Here is a 19,813-nt window from a genome sequence, read left to right as displayed (position 1 = left end):
GATAATCAAACAATAGAAAATAAACTAAGAAAATGGAGTGTGGACAAGATCCAAAAGTATATGTGGTGTGAGGTTATGTGTGTGATTAGCTGAGGTGTGTGTTACTAAAGTGTTGACGATTGAATGAACGCGGAAGTCCGTAGGGCAGGAGCGAAGAGGCAAGATCCGCGTCCAAGCGGGGCGAGTCAAGGATTTAGGGAGGCAGTCAGAGTCCAGAAGGAGATCCAGGGAAAAAGGTGAGACACACAGCTCACTTTAAAGACGACGGAGGGTACTGCGGGGATGACACAAGAAAACACGGATGGGCAAACACAGCGAGAGCAGGATAACATGAAGGGCGTGGCTTACTATACTCGAACAGAAGACTATAATGCGGCGAGTGATAGCAGGTTGTCCAGGTTTATGAAGGCAGCTCCGTCATTACCGTCAGGTGTGAAGATTGCCGGTGATTGATTGCAGCTGACGGCTGCTGCAGGGCGGAGACGCGCGCGGCTCGTCCCTGGCTGTGCGCGCTCGTGGGCGTGTCCCGAGGTGCGCACAGACGGACGAGCGGCGCTGGCAGGAGTCTGAACCGTAACAGTATTAACATGTTCGCACACACAAATACAAGCACATTTCTTTGTTACATCGCAATCAACTCGAAATCAAGCACTTCAATCAGTTTGAGGAGTAAAAGTTGGCACTTTTTTATATGAACTATTACCTAGCCCCATCTCGTGTGTCTCTTAAGTACGGCAGCTATTTCCATGTCAAAGTCAGTTTTGATCAATGTTCCCAATGTTAATTTATATAATAAAATTGTTAGTAACTGCATTACTTTTACTAGTAACAATTAATCGATTTAATTACTTTTAGGTCCATTACAACACCATTAATGATAGCTTGATGTAACACTGCACATCAATTTTGTTGTGGTTTTATGTCGACTACAAAACAGTGTCATAAGTGCAGCAAGTTCAATGCAGGAAACATCTTTTTACTAGTGAAAGCAACAAGCTGCATCGCACTAAAATGAACTTGATATCAAATGAGAAGATGCAACATCTTACTGTGGCACAGCAAACAACAACATATGCGCACGTACACAATGGCAATAATAAACAACAAATCAATGATTGCAGTGACAATTTTCCCATCCAAACAATACACTGTTGACAAGAAGATATGACAGCCATTGAAGCACATTCAGTTTATTTATTAATCACAGATAACACAGTCCGGTGAAAAGATTAAACAAACTGCTGCTACTAACTGTTATAACTAACAAACACAGCTCTGTTGAAACCCTCGATGATGTAACCCGCCTTTTAAAAGCACACACACACTGTCCGCCTATATGAAATGTTTCTCAACTGCTGAAGGATTTTTTTTAAGCAACATATTTTTTACTTTCCTGAGTAACAATTACATTTATTAAAGAGTAATTCCGTAGTAATTCAAATACTTTTTTTGTAAAATACAAAGTAAATCTAATTAATTACTTTTTTAATGTATTTTTCCGAACAATTGTCTAGGTACTGTACATGTCAACTTTGCCGTGAAAAAGGGTGAACGGCAGATTTTTGTGCATATGCAAGCTTGTTACATGAGTGCCCAATCTACTGAACTAAGGACTCGCACATACTAAGAAAGGTGCAAACTTAATAGCACACGCAAAACTGATCTACTTAACTTGTTTGCAGCAGATTGCATTTCTTAAAGGGGCTGTTTGCAACATACACAGTTACATTTTTACAAACAATGAATCGAGCAAGAACACCATTGGCAAGCTTATTTTACTAATTGTGGTTTAGCAGAACACATTTGCTTTCTAACTGTATAAATAATTTTTTCCACAATTTCTAAGTTTATGTAATAAAAATCATTGCCTGCCTGAAAAAATTATTAGTGTTTCAAGGTGTCACTCAATGGATAACTTGTGCATGCGTACATGCCAGTAGAGAGCCCGCTCAGACATATAAATGCAAAATCAGTCTCATATTTTAATGACCTGCTGATCAGTTATGTGATGAGATTGCAAATGGTCCATACGGTCCAAATCTTTTCCAGACATTTTAAACCATGTGGCTCCTCTTGCTCTTCCTTCAATGTTGTTGTACCATGACAATGACGCCTCTATCTATCTACCTATCTTCCTTGCTTTCACTCTTGTTTTTGTCCTATGCCTTTTCCTCTGCCACAAGGAAGTGGGGGTGTTTCATGTGAACTTTAGCCATATGCATTCTCTAAAAAAAACCTGCTATAAAAATATGATTGTGGTCTACATCATGTTATGTGAGCCAGATAATGTGCATATGACAGACAATTCTTATATTTCCTACAAAGCTCAGAATTGTAACTTGTGGTGCTAAATGTGTGTGACTAATCAAGGCTAACACTGCTCTGCGAGTGCTATTTTGCATCTTTATTTAGCAAGTCTCAAAACATTATGCCAATCTACAGAGTTACACACAAGGCTGTGAGAAAGGAGGTGATCGTGTTGCAAAAACAGACAATGGACAGAGGATATTCCATCCTGCGTGTGTGTCACCATATTTGGTCTGTACAAATAGAAAATATTATACATTAAAGTTGTCAAAAAAACAACATATTTTTGAATCAATCACAATTCTTATTTATAACAATTCTTAATTGAGTATAAAAATTCCCCCCCAAATTGTTTTAAATAAAATAAAGTAAATATATATATATATATATATATATATATATATATATATATATATATATATAAAATATATATATATATACAAAAAAAATAAAAAAATAAAATAAAGTAAATATATATATATATATATATATATATATATATATTTATATATATATATATATATATATATATATATATATATATATATATATATATATATATATGGGCTTCACGGTGGAAGAGGGGTTATTGCGTCTGCCTCACAATACGAAGGTCCTGCAGTCCTGGGTTCAAATCCAGGCTCGGGATCTTTCTGTGTGGAGTTTGCATGTTCTCCCCGTGAATGCGTGGGTTCCCTCCGGGTACTCCGGCTTCCTCCCACTTCCAAAGACATGCACCTGGGGATAGGTTGATTGGCAACACTAAATTGGCCCTAGTGTGTGAATGTGAGTGTGAATGTTGTCTGTCTATCTGTGTTGGCCCTGCGATGAGGGGGCGACTTGTCCAGGGTGTACCCCGCCTTCCGCCTGATTGTAGCTGAGATAGGCGCCAGCGCCCCCCGCGACCCCAAAAGGGAATAAGCGGTAGGAAATGGATGGATGGATGGATATATATATATATATATATATATATATACAGTATATATATATATATATGTTGTTTTAAACTGTCCTGTCCAGCCACCTAGGCAAATCGTATTGATATTTTGTTGTGCAGCACTTTGGAAACATTTTTGTTGTTTAAATGGGCTATACAAATAAAGTGGATTGGATTGGATTGATGAAGAAGAGTTGTACAGATTTACTTAAGAAAAGGGAAGTGTTGGATACTTATTTTGCATTATCTGTATTTGAGTTCAATACATGTTTGGTTAGACTTTTTTTTTTAACAAAACCAGTTATCTTTAGGGTAATATAGGAATGTATCAGAGCGGTTTTTCGATTTATTGTAGGAATGTAGTTAATCATATAACTGGCACTCATTGTTATGAAAAAAGTGTTGATTTTAAATTGAAAATTGATTCTGATTTGAATCGTTACCCCCAAGAATTTAACCAAATCCAATTGTGTGGTGCCCAAAGATTCACAGTTTATTAGACATATTGTCTATTCAGTAATATCCTTTTCTAATTGTATAGCTGCTGGATTACTTAATGGACCCATTAAAACAAATAAAATGAATACGTTTTGGTTTCTGCTGGCATTTCTTTAAAGGCCTACTGAAATGAGATGTTCTTATTTAAACGGGGATAGCAGGTCCATTCTATGTGTCATACTTGATCCTTTCGTGATATTGCCATATTTTTGCTGAAAGGATTTAGTAGTGAACATCCACGATAAAGTTTGCAACTTTCGGTCGCTAACACAAAAGCCCTGCCTTTACAGGAAGTCGCAGACGATGACGTCACATGTTGATGGCTCCTCACATATTCACATTGTTTTTAATGCTAGCCTCCAACAAAAAGTGCTATTCGGACCGGGAAAAAGACAATTTCCCCATTAATTTGAGCGAGGATGAAAGATTCGTGTTTGAGGATATTGATAGCGACAGACTAGAAAAAAAAAAAACGCGATTGCATTGGGACGGATTCAGATGTTTTTAGAGACATTTACTAGGACTATTGTGTTGCTAGTGTTTTAGTGAGTTTAACTGTACCTGATAGTCGGAGGTGTGTGTCCACGGGTGTCTTAACGCCAATGTCTCTGGGAAGTCGACGGCAGCTTTATGGAGGGCGCAAGCTCAGCTGATCTCCGGTAAGAACTGACTTTTTACCACAATTTTCTCACCGAAACCTTCTGCTTGACAATCGGTCGGGATCCATGTTCGCCTGACCGCTGTGATCCATAGTAAAGTTTCACCTCTGGGAATTTTAAACAAGGAATCACCGTGTGTTTGTGGCTGAAGGCTTAAGCTTCCCAACTCCATCTTTCTACTTTGACTTCTCCAATATTAATTGAACAAATTGCAAAAGATTCAGCAACGCAGATCTCCAAAATACTGTGTAATTATGCCATTAAAGCAGACGACTTTTAGCTGTGTGTGTGTGCAGCGCTCATATTTCCTAACAGCCCGTGAGGTCACGCGCACACGTCACCATTACGCAATGCTTTCAAGAAAAAAGTCCCGGGAAATTTAAAATATGCAATTTAGTAAACTAAAAAGGCCGTATTGGCATGTGTTGCAATGTTAATATTTCATCATTGATATATAAACTATCAGACTGCGTGGTGGGTAGTAGTGGGTTTCAGTAGGCCCTTAAATGCTGTTCTTTTTTCATTTAAGTATATATTATTATAATATATCTCCTATTTGAAAGAACATCTTTAAATAAGCATTTTCTTGTGTTTGGACAATTCCAGACGTTTACTGCTGTGCTGTATGCCTCCATGGACAGCGCACCATCAGTGTGCTAAAAAAAGTTTGTTGTCTGGATTGCAGTTCTATATTGCAGAAAAGGTGTTTCAGAATATAGAAGTGTGCAAGTAGTTCAAGAACATGGCACACAGGCTGGAGAGCTTGATAACAAGAATGTGAAGTGTTTCCATGGCCACAGCCAGGAGTAAAAACGTCATGTTATTAAAGTCAGCCTGCATCAATTATCAATTGTAGACGCAGTCTTAGTACATGACAAGAACCATGCCCACAAATAGTACATGCAATTTTATGGTTTTCAAACACTTTTTAGTAGATCACGCTAGTGCTGCACGATTAATCGACAAGTAGGTTTTAACCAGTGCAATAAATAACTGCAAGAGACTGAAATTTTATTTTCTACGCCATCACTGGCATTTGACTGACAGACATGTTCGCCGATCAGAATTGTCGAGTCGCGCTTTTGTTAGTCTCTCGCTTCAAACAGGGAGAAAGACACCTCACTCTGTACGTTGCTCCCAGCACCTGAACACGTTCATTTAACAGGGGAATTAACTGTTTTTGCTCGCAGACACTAAAGCAGGACTAGGTACTGGTTCTCAAGAATTTACAAAATAAAAGGAATAGTGACGGGTCGAATAGTCCAGCCCTCCCGGGTCCATAGCTTTCTGGAAATGTGGCATCCAAAATATTTAAGTAGAATATCTCTACTCTAGATAGTCAATCAACACACACATTTAAATAAATAGCTCACCCATAACCTGTTATGATCCGTTGTCCAGATCACAGATTTTTTATGTTTATTTAGGTTTTGATTAACTTGTGGTTTAAGTTCTGTTTCAGCACCCCTGTTTTGTGTTTGTTGGGTGGCATTCGTGCTGATTGTTTTCACCTGCCTCTGATTAGTTTTCGGAACGCTCACCTGTTCCCGGGCACTGATTGGAAAGCTATTTTATCCTGCCTGTTGCCTCACTCAGGCTGGTGCTTTTGTTTGCTCTCATGCAAGGGTTATGTGTGTTACTCTGCATTCCTGAACTGACCTTTGCCTTTTGCGTTTTTTTGTGCACATGCTTTTGTTTTCCTTGTGAGCTATTCCATTAGCTTCCTGTGCTATAGGCAGGCTCGTTTTGTTTGTTTTTGTATGTTTTTAAATGATTTATAGAAATAAATAATTTCCTACTTGCACCTTTGTCTCCGGAGTTCCTGCTGCATCGCTTGGAAGAACAATCCGCGCATCACTATGTGACCACCACGTTACATAACCTTACCATAATAATTGTTTTTGTTAAACTTTTCACTTATTGACTTGTTTATTTCTCTTTAAAATGTGTTTTAAATTGTTTTTGTTGTGAATTTTGTCGTTCTTTTTAGTACTCTAACAAGGTTTCATTTAAGTAGTGTGAAGAAAATCATGTTCAAAACTCTGTTTTGTATCACCTCTGAATCATTACCAGTCTTCCTTTGCGGCTCCAAATCGTTTCATTTCCATAGTGCAATTATCACAGGGGAATGGCTCACCCCTGTGGTAAATTAATTTCTTATCATAGTCATTAGATACACTAAAGTGTGCTATCATTTACTGCTGTGATTATAATAGCCTCATAATGGGTTTTTAATGCATGTCTAACCTCGTGCTTCCATCATACCTTCTTCTGTGCTTCTTCCTTCCTTGCAGGTTTTGCTGTGAACCTCCACGTGATCCTGGCTAATCCGAGGGCGCAGTTCAAGAGGCGGGGCTCCCAGCCGGGCATGCAGGAGTCGGACTTCCTCAAGCAAATCACCAAGGTGACAGAGTTGGAGCCCAAAGCCAACAACTGCACTCGGGTCAGTGAGAGCTATTTGTATTTAGACTGCCTCTATCTAATCTATTTCATCCAATCAAATCTTTCTACTTATCTTTGACACAAGATGTTTTATTTGTGCTTCCAATTCCTATCGTTGTGTGTGTGCGCGTGTAACTTACCCTGTACGTATATTTTCTCCCTGCTATTGACAGCATGAATCATGCTTCAAGCCGGTGGCCTGCTCTAAACGTAGACACACACAGCTTGAATAGGCTACAAACACTGTTATATGACGCACTCAATTGTACTTCTGTGTTTAGACAGCTTAGATCGATGCTGCGCGCCTTAAATCACTGCAGACCCTTTTGGCGCTTGATTTTATGAAGCCACTCATCGTCCTGACAACCATCACTGAGGTGCCTTAAAGGACCTGCTGATAAATGGATTCTATTACCCCTTTTCAAGGGAATCATCAACTGAAAGTCTATTGGCTACAGTCCTGTTGTTTTGTTTGTTCAGCCAGTGCTGGCATTCTTGGTTTTTAACAAATAAAAATAAGATTATTATTTTTTGGTGAGTTTGCTGCTCCCCTTAAAGGCCTACTGAAATTAGATTTTCTTATTTAAACGGGGATAGCAGGTCCATTCTATGTGTCATACTTGAGCATTTCGCGGTATTGCCATATTTTTGCTGAAAGGATTTAGTAGAGAACATCCACGGTAAAGTTCGGAACTGGAGAAAAGCCCTGCCTCTACCGGAAGTCGCAGACGATGACGTCACATGTTGATGGCTCCTCACATACTCACATTGTTTTTAATGGGAGCCTCCAACAAAAAGTGCTTTTCGGACCGAGAAAACAACAATTTCCACATTAATTTGAGCGAGGATGAAAGATTTGTGTTTGAGGATATTGATAGTGACGGACTAGAAAAAAAATAAATAAAATTAAGTAAAAAAAACGCGATTGCATCTTTCTGTGTGGACTTTGCATGTTCTCCCCGTGAATGCGTGGGTTCCCTCCGGGTACTCCGGCTTCCTCCCACTTCCAAAGACATGCACCTGGGGATAGGTTGATTGGCAACACTGAATTGGCCCTAGTGTGTGAATGTGAGTGTGAATGTTGTCTGTCTATCTGTGTTGGCCCTGCGATGAGGTGGCGACTTGTCCAGGGTGTACCCTGCCTTCTGCCCGATTGTAGCTGAGATAGGCGCCAGCGCCCCCCGCGACCCCGAAAGGGAATAAGCGGTAGAAAATGGATGGATGGATGGATGGATGGATGCATTGAGACGGATTCATATGTTTTTAGAGACATTTACTAGGATAATTCTGGGAAATCCCTTATCTTTCTATTGTGTTGCTGGTGTTTTACTGAGTTTGACAGTACCTGATACCCAGAAGTGTACGTCCACTTGTGTGTTGACGCCAATGTCTCAGGGGAGTCGACGGCAGCTGTACGGACGGCACACGCTCAGCTGATATTCAGTAAGAGGAGACTTTTTAACCACAATTTTCTCACCGAAACCTGCTGGTTGACAAGTGGTCGGGAACCATGTTCGCTTGACCGCGTTCCGATCCATAGTAAGGTTTCAGCTCCGGGAATTTTAAACAAGGACTCACCGTATGTTTGTGTGGCTAAAGACTAAAGCTTCCCAACTCCATCGTTCTACTGTGACTTCTCCAATATTAATTGAACAAATTGCAAAAGATTCAGCAACACAGATGTCCAAAATACTGTGTAATTATGCCCTTAAAGCAGACAACTTTTAGCTGTGTGTGTGCGCAGCGCTCATACTTCCTAAAAACCCGTGACGTCATGCGTACACGTCATCATTACACGACGTTTTCAAGAAAAAAGTCCCGGGAAATTTAAAATTGCAATCTAGTAAACTAAAAAGGCCGTATCGGCATGTGTTGCAATGTTAATATTTCATTATTGATATATAAACTATCAGACTTTGTGGTGGGTTTCAGTAGGCCTTTAACAGTACAGTATTAGAAGAAGAAAGTTTAATAATGAGATCAGAACACTGCTTTTCACTGTTCGTTTCACTTGTTCCAAGATACCATCTTTATCATTGATCAGGGTCATGTATCCACTTTTTGAACAAGTTTATTAGACCTGTGTGAAGTTGGCTCCCCTTATCCTAGCAATTTTTTAAATAACACTGCCTTATGTTTGTGCTGTAAAAATTGTTAATTTTTTTGTTAATTTAAGTTATTCTAAAATAAATCTTACGACTAGTGGCGTCATCCATCAACATTGCCAAAATCTCCTCAAACGTGCCCCAAACGTCTGTGCTGCCGATTTTTTTTCCAACTGTTGTAGTGATGTAATTAAGGTTTTAGAGTGTTACGTTAACGTGTTATTAATCATAGGCAGACCCCAACGCTGTCAAAACCTCTTCAAATGTGTTTGTTTGTGCTACATTTGTGCTGGTTTGTGCTGCGAAAATTGTATTAGAATTTCTATGTTTTTATTATTTTATAATTTTTATCTAATCATTGTATTAAAACTTTAGAAGCCCCCCAACCTTGTGAAAATCTCCCCAAACTTATCCCAAGCATATGTGCTACGTTTGTGTTGGTTTGTTCAGCTTGATGTTTAATTCTAACTATTATAATTTTTATGTTATTAATGTGTTTGTCACGATTGGCATGAGCCGGATTAGGACCACAATGCAGAGACAAAAATAAATAAGAATAATAACTAAAAGCGCATTCAAAAAGGAGTGGGGAAAAACAATAAGGGAAACACACAAAACGTAGGTTGCAAACAAAAGGTGTACAGAGAAACAAGTTTACACTACAGGAAGGAGGAGATATACTGGTAGGGGGTGGCAACAAGAATCAACTGGCACCAAGGGAATGGTCTGGAAAGCTTACGTAGTCAGGCAGAAACGGGTTTCAGGTGTGCTCGAGTGTGGCTACGCCCCGTAGCCCAAAAACCAGGCACTGCAATGTAAAAAAGCAGAAATCTGCCAGATCATAACAGCCAACATTAGGCCCCGAGATGACAGCCAGTCCACTTGTCCAGGTTGATAAGTGGGGGATGGTATCCTGTGGCGAGCTGCCAGCCTATGGCAGCCGTGCGGGTCAAAGCTGCTGTTGTATCCCGCCACACCCGATGAACTTGGCGAATGTGTTGGTGGATGGATGGAATTGCCAATTCTGACTCCTGGGAAGGAAAAAGATGCAGGTAGTAACCGTAGACGACTTTAAAAGGACATATAGCTGTGGCCGAGGAGGTGAGGGAATTCTGAGCGTGCTCCACCCAAAGGAGGTTTGAGGACCAGGACAAAGCGTGTCGGTGAAGTGCCGCCTCCAAGCCGGGTCAGCCTGTTCCGTCTAGCTGTTGGTCTGGGGAAGATATTTCCACAAAAGGTTTCGGGTGGCTCCTAATGCTTTGTAAAAAGCCTTCAATACTTGGAAAGCAAACTAGGATGCCCTGTCAGAGACCAGGTCCAGAGGGACACCATCAATGCGGAATATCAGCTTGACCAGTAGTTGAGTAGTCTCCAGGGATGTAGGTGGTTTGGACAAGGGAAGGAAGTTTGCCATCCTTGAAAATCAGTCTACTAAATTGAGAGTGAAAGAGTAACCCCGGGAAGCTGGAAGGACTGTAATGAAGTCCAATGGAATGTGGGACCATGCTCGTGACAGACTGGGTTGTGTTCTTCCTTGACGCTGTGCCATCAGGAGAGTAGACCTCACATCAGGAAGACATTGAAAAGGGAAGAAAGTGTAATAAAACAAATGTGACGTTTTCCTTCCTCAGTGTAGCAACATGAGACTCTGTAACTTTTCTGTCATGGCTAATTATTTGTCCTTTTAAACACTGTCGCCACCATAAAATCTAGCATAAAGTGTCGTAACACGAGGACCGCTAGTATGCACATCGTGGTGTTAATAACAACACCAGTCCATCAAATTAGTATTTAAAGCACGGACATTAGCGGCTATTAATGTTTCAAAAAGTATTTGTCGAATCTAAATTAATAAAACCAACACACAAGAAACCCAAATTTTGAACTGTTTGCTCGTTAATAGTCCTTGCAACATTCATGTCAAATATGAGTTAACGTGTGAGGCATCCAAGCACATCAGTACACAGTACATTTGTACGCATGGAATGATCTCTCTTCTGCCATCAGATGCTGCCCTCTCAAGCCCTCCTTCTCTCTGCATAATTTACATCCTCTCTTTTGGAAATACGTTTTGAACCCAATGGATGATTCCATATGATGTATGCTCATGCATGAACCATAACACTGCTGGGTCGCTGAGGTCAAAGATCAACCAAATTTAATGGTGCTTCTTAATTCCAGCGACTTTCCAACATGAATATTGAATAATCTCAGAGTGCTTTTAAGGCTTTTTACATGCTAAAACATTCAAACCATCTAGCTGGCTGTGGGATATCACTGCAGTACTTTTATTCTCTGTGGCGATACATAGAGCAGAATTGGTATCTTCACAAAGTAAATGCGTGTGTGTGTGTGTGTGTGTGCGTGTGTGTGTGTGTGTGGGTGTGTGTGTGTGTGTGTGTGTGGTTGGCACTGCAGTATGTCTCTAGGGGTTATACTTAATGTCTCCTGCAGGGAATTGTACAAATATTCAGACCTGCTGGCTCATCATCCATAGCGGACTGCTGCGGCAGCTGCTGCTGACAGCAAACTATCACCGTGATTATCAGGCCCATTACTTTAATGGAGCTGCCTTACAGTTAATGTGGCTGCTGGCCTTTCACAGGATGTAACATCATCAGTTCGTCACCAGCAGTGTTAAGGTTGTGAGATTGATTTGTTAATATATACAGTAAATGTCCTGCGATGAGGTGGCGACTTGTCCAGGGTGTACACCGCCTTCCGCCCGATTGTAGCTGAGATAGGCACTAGCGCCCTTTGCGACCCAAAAGAGAATAAGGAGTAGAAAATGGAAGGATGGATGGAAACAGTAAATGTCAGAAAGTAATAACACAACTCAATACAGACTCAGCACCTGCTGTTAAGAACCATGATTAAGTGATGGAAGAAAGGTAAACATATAATAAACCAAAATCTGGCGGCATAAGGGAAAGTAATGTACAAGTTTCACTTTTGCATCTCATTGCCGATAACTATGGAGAGTTCAAAGACCCTCAAAGTTTGAAACAGAGGCCATACTAGGTTTCAAAGTCAGGGGGAAACTACCCTAAAATAATCATAACACTAATATTACACTGGAACCTCAATTTGCAAACTTAACTGGTTCTTGAACATGGTTTTCAAACCTAAATGTTTGTCTAGTTTGTGTAGTGCAGAGTTCTTCATTAGAAACAATGTAAAGATGAATAACTGGTTTTAGTCTAGATATAAGTCCCTATTTTTTCAAAGATATATATACATGTATATACAGTATATATAATAATTTTCCATATATTAACTGCACAGGACTGTAAGCTGCAGATATATACGTTGTGCATAGAGTCACTGACACATAAATATTCTGTAAAAGACCGTAATTGTTTCGAAACGGTGCCTGTAACACGGCAGTAAAATGGCTGATCAAACAAAACAGCTCTCCAATTAGCTAAACAGACTCAATAACTCTACGGCAGGGGTCGGCAACCTTTAATAGTCAAAGACCCATTTTGACCCGTTTCACAAAATAAAGAAGACAATGGGAGCCACAGAACTCTTTTGAAATTTAAAAAAAAATAACACAGCACAAGGAGTTTTTTTTTGCTTTGTGCTATCTATGTGTGAACCAGGGGTCTTAGACACCCGGCCCGTGACTTTCACATGAATTCCGCTTGACAGCATTACACTTGTCAAACCTCCCAAATTTTCCGGTAGGTTCCCAGATTCTCAAAGTAACCATTCTCGCGAATGTCTGCTGATCGTCACTCAGATAACAATAATAAGGGCATGCTATGAAGCCACTACCTTTGACGTCTTCTACAACATGTACAAACAGCTTGCCAGCCCAGTACCATGTGGTATGTGGCTTCCGCAGATGGACGTACACGACTGCAAGGCATAGTTGTCCAACAGCCATACAGGCCACACTGAAGGTTGTGATATAAACAACTTTAACACACTGTAAACCCACACCAAACAAGAATGACAAACACATTTCGGGAAAACATCCTCACAGTAACACAACATAAACGCAACACAACAAATACCCAGAATCCTTTGCATCCATGGCTATTCTTGGCTATATTACACACCCCGCTAGCACCAACCCCGTGCCTCCGTGCGTTGGTTGAGGTGGCCGGGGTTGGGGGGGCGGGGGTGTATAATTCTGTCACACTGTGGGTTCACAGCCTGGCATATTAGTAAGAGTGTTAAAATTGTTTATATCACAACCTTCAGTGTAACCTATATGGCTGTTGACCACGCAGGCCTTGCAATCTCGTACGTGTGACGATAGAAGCACCGAAATGCATGCATCCGGCCGGCAAGCAGACATAATGGTGTAAAGGCGGGCGCGATGAAGTGTCGCAGAGGACGTTAAAAGTAAAGCCATCACGGCAAGTCCTCAATGTTGTAGTCCGAATGAAAATCGGAGAATGTTAGCCCCAAGTGATGCCGCGGGTTGCCGACCCTTGGTCTACGGGGACATCTTGGTGAACTTACTGAAACTGAAACAATATAAAAAGAACGGCATTGTAAGTTAATAATACTAACACGGAAACGTGTAAATGTGTTAGCCTATCAGGTAATGCTAACAACTTTTGCGTCATTACATTACGATCGCACGTACAAATATGCATGAAAACACTCCTACAGACATCACACATGGGACGGTTTAGTTTGTATTAACATTTTTAGTTGTACTGTAAAACTTATAAAGGTTTGGAGTGGCGCAGTGGCAGAGTGGCCGTGCACAACCCGAGGGTCCCTGGTTCAATCCCCACCTAGTACCAACCTCGTCACGTCCGTTGTGTCCTGAGCAAGACACTTCACCCTTGCTCCTCATGGGTGCTGGTTAGCGCCTTGCATGGCAGCTCCCTCCATCAGTGTGTGAATGTGTGTGTGAATTGGTAAATGTGGAAGAAGTGTCAAAGCGCTTTGAGTACCTTGAAGGTAGAAAAGCGCTATACAAGTACATCCCATTGATCATTATTCATGAATGAAGAAGTCATACGCTTAGAAACGCTAAAAGACTAATCTGCTTGCCGATTAACAAATCTAAAAAACAATGCTATGAATGGAAGGAAACTGCAGCACCTGCCGTGAACAATTTCTTCCAAAAGATGGCATCATACTACAAACAATGAAACACCCTCTAAGTGTTTTTACTTTATATATATATTTTTTTCTTCCAATTACTGTTAGCTAAGAAAACTCAATAAATTAGCAAATTCGTCTTATAGTGACTTATAGTTCGGAATTTATGCTATATATATATCAAACCAACATAATTTATTTTGTATCCAAAACCAACACAACAGCAGCCAATTGTCAATGCATGTGTGTTACCAACCATGTTGCTACAGTAAAAAAACGAAACATATTTGTGTCTGTGAATATTTGTGGCATTTGTTTTGATAGTCTGTGAGTTGTGTACTTATAAATCTTTCATTGTCTTGTGTCCTGGGTGTGCATTGTCCTCAGCTGCTGAGGCATCTTTCCTCCCCCAAAAAGGCCCAGTGTCATCAGAGTTTAAAACTTGCTGCAGTTTAGGCCCCCTTTGCTGATAAAAAGCCTTGTCGGAGCTTGCAGCCTCACCATGCCGCAATCAGTGAATGCCGGCTCATCTTTTTAAACTTTTCCAACCCCCCATGGCTGGACTAAAATGGTAATTTTGTGCTGGTTCCACACGGGTCACTTTTGGACAGCAAGACCATATAAATGGCAAGCTTTTCACAAATGTTATCCTCAGAAATGCTATTACCTGCGAGTTGCTTCTCATTCACCCACACAAGCAACAGTTTTTCAACTTGGTCTTGCACTTTCTCTCCGTCCTTGCGAAGATTTTTAACCCCTTTTCGCTAGTCAGCAGCCACATAAACATCCTTTTTTGATAATGGTTGCAACAGTGGACTTGTTTCTTCAATACTTTCCAGCCGATCCGTGCGCCATTGACTCTGCCGCCGGGGTGTGCACGCCGCATATATGTAAACAGTATGTAACGTAGGGTAGGCTGACCATATTGTGAAATCCCAAAAAGAGGACACATATATGCGTGCCAAGGCGGGCAGCAAGCCAAGGCAGGGTCAAGGTGAAAATGAGCCAATGATACTTGAACTTGCTTTATAAATAATATATTTATTTAAATAGAAAATTTTTTCTCCTCTCTTGACAGCAGTGTTGGCCAGAGGTGGGTAGTAACGCGCTACATTTGCTCCGTTACATCTACTTGGGTAACTTTTGGGATAAATTAAGAGTAGTTTTTATGCAACATACTTTTACTTTTACTTGAGTATACAGTTTTTTTAGAGAAGAAACACTACTTTTGCTCCGCTCCATTACTCCGCTCCATTTATCTACATTCAGCTTTTTATCGATCAGTTAATGTTTGTTTTGGTTTTTCAGACAGACCTTTAAAGTAGGATTTAAACATGCCTGCGTTTCACCAATCACATGGAGTCACTGGTGACGTTGGACCAATCAAACAGAGCCAGGCAGTCACATGACCGTCACACGTAGAACCCAACTTAAAAAAGTTAAAAAACTTATTGGGGTGTTACCATTTAGTGGTCAATTGTACGGAATATGTACTGTACTGTGCAATCTACTAATAAAAGTTTCAATCAATCAATCGAAAGTGTGAAGGAAAAAAGACACTTTTTATTTCAACCGTACTACCCGTCAAAAGCCTAAAGACTGATTGCACAGTTCCTGTCTTCACAATAAAAGTGCCGCTCTATCGCGCCTGCGCTAACAAAATAAGAGTCTCCGAAATCCAGCGCAAACAAGCTAGCAAGCTACGGAGTTTGCCGCAAATGTATTTACTGTAAAGTGTATAAAAACAAATATGGAAGCTGGACAAATAATATGCCAAAAACCAACAACTTTCATGTGGTATTAGACAGAAAGGAGGAACTTTTTTTCTCCTCCATTTGAAAATGTGGACGTTATCAGCACTACTGTCTGATTCCAATCAATGCAAATCATCAGAATCAGGTAATACACCAACTTATATTCTTGTCTCCATGAAAGATAGGAATCTATATATTAAACATGCATGTATATTCATTAAAACACCTTTAACATGTGAACAAAAACGGCAAAACAAATAAATATGAATTATATACTGTATATATAAATGTATTGTAATATATGTGATATTTGTATTAGTGTACTGTGTCTTTAAAGGGGAACAATATCACCATTTCAGAAGGGTTGAAACCAATAAAAATCAGTTCCCAGTGGCTTATTTACCCATCCCGGAATATCCCGAAAAAAGGCTTTAAAGTGCCAGATTTTCGCTATCTGTGAAGCCACCCTCCATTTCCCTGTGACGTCATCCAATGATGCCAATACAAACAAACGGATAGAACAGCAAGATATAGCAACATTAGCTCGGATTCAGACTCGGATATCAGCGGCTTAAGCGATTCAACAGATTACGCATGTATTGAAACGGATGGTTTCGAAAACGAAATTGAAGAAGAAACTTAAACTATTGAGCGAATAGCTATTGACGCTATTCGGCCATGTCTGCCTTAGCATCGCCGGTAAAATGTGCAGAACAAACGTTCGGTACTTTCGCATCTTGTGACACGATCAACTTAAATCCGTTGATTGGTAAGTGTTTTTTGTTACTAAAGGTGGGTGGAGGGAAACGCTGGATGCAAATATAGCTACATAGGTACATACAGCTAGCTTAAATAGCATGTTAGCATCGAATAGCTGGCAGTCATGCCGCGACCAAATATGTCTGATTAGCACATAAGTCAACAACATCAACAAAACTCAACTTTGTGATTTCATTGACTTTATCGTTGGAAATGCATCTGCAGGTTATCCATACATCTTTGTGCCATGTCTGCCTTAGCACCACCGGTAAAATGTGCAGACACTCCGGCACATTCAATGGGGGTCTGGCGGCAGATTTCTTTGACGTTATCGTTGAAAATGCATCTGCTTTGAGTGTCGCAGGATATCCACACAATCTTCCCATCTCTGCAGTAGCATAGCTTTTGTCGGTAAAGTGTGCGGAACAAACGACTGACTATATCGTCGGCTTTCCCCACACCCTCGTATTTTGAAGAAATTTCGTCCAATTTCTTGCCACTTTCGCATCTTTGGGCAACTTGAATCCCTCCCATTTAGTGTTGTTACACCCTCCGACAACACACCGACGAGGCATGATGTCTCCAAGGTACGGAAAACAGTCGAAAAAACTGAAAATAACAGAGCTGAGACCCGGTGTTTGTAATGTGTTTGAGAAAATGACGGCTTTATTACCTATGTGACGTCACGTTCTGACGTCATCGCTCCGAGAGCGATAATTAGAAAGGTGTTTATTTCGCCAAAATTCACCCATTTAGAGTTCGGAAATCGGTTAAAAAATATATGGTCTTTTTTCTGCAACATCAAGGTATATATTGACGCTTACATAGGTCTGGTGATAATGTTCCCCTTTAAGGGTTGGTGAACGCGCATGCGCGAGTGAGTTGGCGGGAAGTGTCAGTGTGCGTGAGCGTGAGTTGTGGCTAAAAGCAGCTCGTGTATGTGTGTGCATTATTTTGGAACTACTAGAAGTTACCGCTTGTTAATAAAGTGATTGAACGGCGCATCCTCGTCTGTGTGACTCCTTCTCCACCGCGGGCATTACATTGGTGTCAGAAGTTCTTCGGTTTCAACCCGCTGCCTGTGGAGAGAGGATGTTCGCCGACGTCAGCGCTCGAGTGAAGATAGAGAGAGGAACTGAAGAGTGTGCGATTGACATGCCCGACGCAGCTTGCGTCAAGCACGGACGCCATGAAGCCGGCGTTTCGCGCCACATGGACAACAGTATCCCCATGACGGAGTGGCGTCATGACGCCACCGAATGTAAACAAACATGGCGGCGCCCATGAGCTTGTGTGTAAAGCATTGAGAACATTGAAGTTTTCATGGAAAGGAAGCTTGGAGGCTTATAAAATTCAGTTTGAGCTTGTGGCTATTAGAGCAGAATGGACTGAGGACGTGAGAGCAATACAATTAACTTTGTCACTGACTGAAGAAGCTGCGTCCTGTTTGCCCCTGCTGGATCCAGGAAAAAGACTTGATTACAGTGCGCTGGTTGCTGCGCTGCAACGGCGTTTTGGAGAGTTTGACTTGAGAGACTCTTTGCGCTGTGAGTTTAAGCACCGTGACCGGATACCGGGTGAGTCGCTTCGGTGCCTTGCTCATGGGACCGAGAGGCTGGGTCGGCGTGCGTATATCGGAATGCCAGACGTAATCCAAAATGAACTGATATGTGATCAATTCATCCAAGAGTTTCGGAACCTGGTGAGGGACTGTGTTGTCTGGTGCCACACGAACCTCTTGCAGCTCAATCCGTCAAAGACCAAGGAGCTGGTCATTCACTTTGGGAGGTCGAGTCCATGGTCACAACCTATTGTGATCGAGGGAGTTGAGGTACAGACCGTGGACTCATTCATTTACCTTGGGGTTTGGGTGGACAATAAGCTGGACTGGACTGTTAACACGGACCACCAGTACAAGAAAGGACGGAGCAGGCTGTACTTCCTCAGGAGACTGCACTCCTTTAACATTTGTAGAAAACTCCTGTGAATGTACTACCGGTCTGTGGTTGCCAGTGTTCTGTTCTACATGGTAGTGTGCTGGGGGGGCAGTACATCTAAGAAGGACAGCTCCAGACTTGAGAAACTGATCAGGCGGGCCGGTTCTACAATCGGAATGAAACTGGACTCACTGGTGACGGTGGCAGAGAAGAGGACTGTTGACAAACTAGTGAGCATCCTGGATGATGCCAGTCACCCTCTGCATAGCGTTATCAGTAGCCAGAGGAGCCTGTTCAGTGCTAGACTGCTTCATCCCAAGTTCAGGACTAATAGACTCAAAAACTCCTTTGTCCCACACGCCATTAGACTGTACAACTCCTCTCTGGGGCGGGGGGTACTAGGATGACAGGGGATGCAAAACAATAACAGTGCAATACGTTTTCATAAGATTGTCACTACTGCCTACTTTCTCTAGTTATATTCTTATTTTACTGTTATATTTGTATTCCCATTGTTGCTTTTTATTTTTTATTCTTATTGTAATATTTCTCTATTTTGTTTCCATTTAAACCCCCATTATTTACTTTTTACTTTTTTTAAATTGATCTCAACTCTGTACACTGCTGCTGGAATTTTAATTTTCCTGAGGGAACTCTCCTGAAGGAATCAATAAAGTACTATCTATTTATCTATCTATCTAAGCTCTTAAACCGGATGAATTGCGCTTGCGCGTCCAGCTTGCCCACCCTACTGCCCTGGCAGATGCACTTGAACTTGCCATGGAGAGAGAAATCGCCACTGGGGCGGCACCCGAGACATCTTCCCGCCGAGTTTCGGCTGCATCGTTTACGCAGGGTGCGGAGCAAAGACCGGCGTGCGCTGCAGACCCGCTCAATCCAGTATGAGGACAAGAAGGACAGGCGAGCATGCACTGCTGTGTGCTGGGGGTGTGGACAACTTGGCCACCTGCTGCTGCGCTGTCCAAATAGGAAGGACCAGCAGGAAAATGGTAGAGGGTCCGTGTAGCCCGGACGACACGGACCCCTTTAGCCAGTTACCGGGAGCACCAGCCCTCAAGTGATGAGACAGTTGTGACTGTGGGCTGGACAGAAGTGGGGGACCTATGTCATGTTTGCATGCAGATTGGGAACGTGGCCTGCACAGCCCTGGTGGATACTGGATCTTCAGCCACGATTGTGAGACCGGACGTTGTTGCAGCTGCAACCGTTGTAGAACCAATTCTCACCAGATTAAAGACAGTGACTGGGGAAATGGCCCGGATGAAAGGCAAAGCGACGTTTAAGTTCGTAATCGGAGGCTTGTCAGCAACATTTTCCGCTTGGG

The 19,813-nt window shown here is 41.6% G+C and overlaps 1 protein-coding gene across 1 annotated transcript in view; it reads left to right on the top strand.

Annotated features, from left to right (window-relative positions):
- b3gat2 (beta-1,3-glucuronyltransferase 2 (glucuronosyltransferase S)) overlaps positions 1 to 19,813 on the top strand; it is a 206,290-nt gene that overhangs the window by 160,601 nt on the left and 25,876 nt on the right. Inside the window, exon 3 of the mRNA XM_061910970.1 lies at positions 6,696 to 6,844. Within this exon, the coding sequence (XP_061766954.1) occupies positions 6,696 to 6,844 (149 nt within the window). The remainder of the gene's footprint in view (positions 1 to 6,695; positions 6,845 to 19,813) is intronic.

This window comes from Nerophis ophidion, linkage group LG09 (assembly GCF_033978795.1).
Source record: "Nerophis ophidion isolate RoL-2023_Sa linkage group LG09, RoL_Noph_v1.0, whole genome shotgun sequence".
Lineage (NCBI taxonomy): Eukaryota > Metazoa > Chordata > Actinopteri > Syngnathiformes > Syngnathidae > Nerophis > Nerophis ophidion.
The sequence above is the reverse complement of the archived record's forward strand: the minus strand, read 5'-3'. Positions and strand labels throughout refer to the sequence as shown.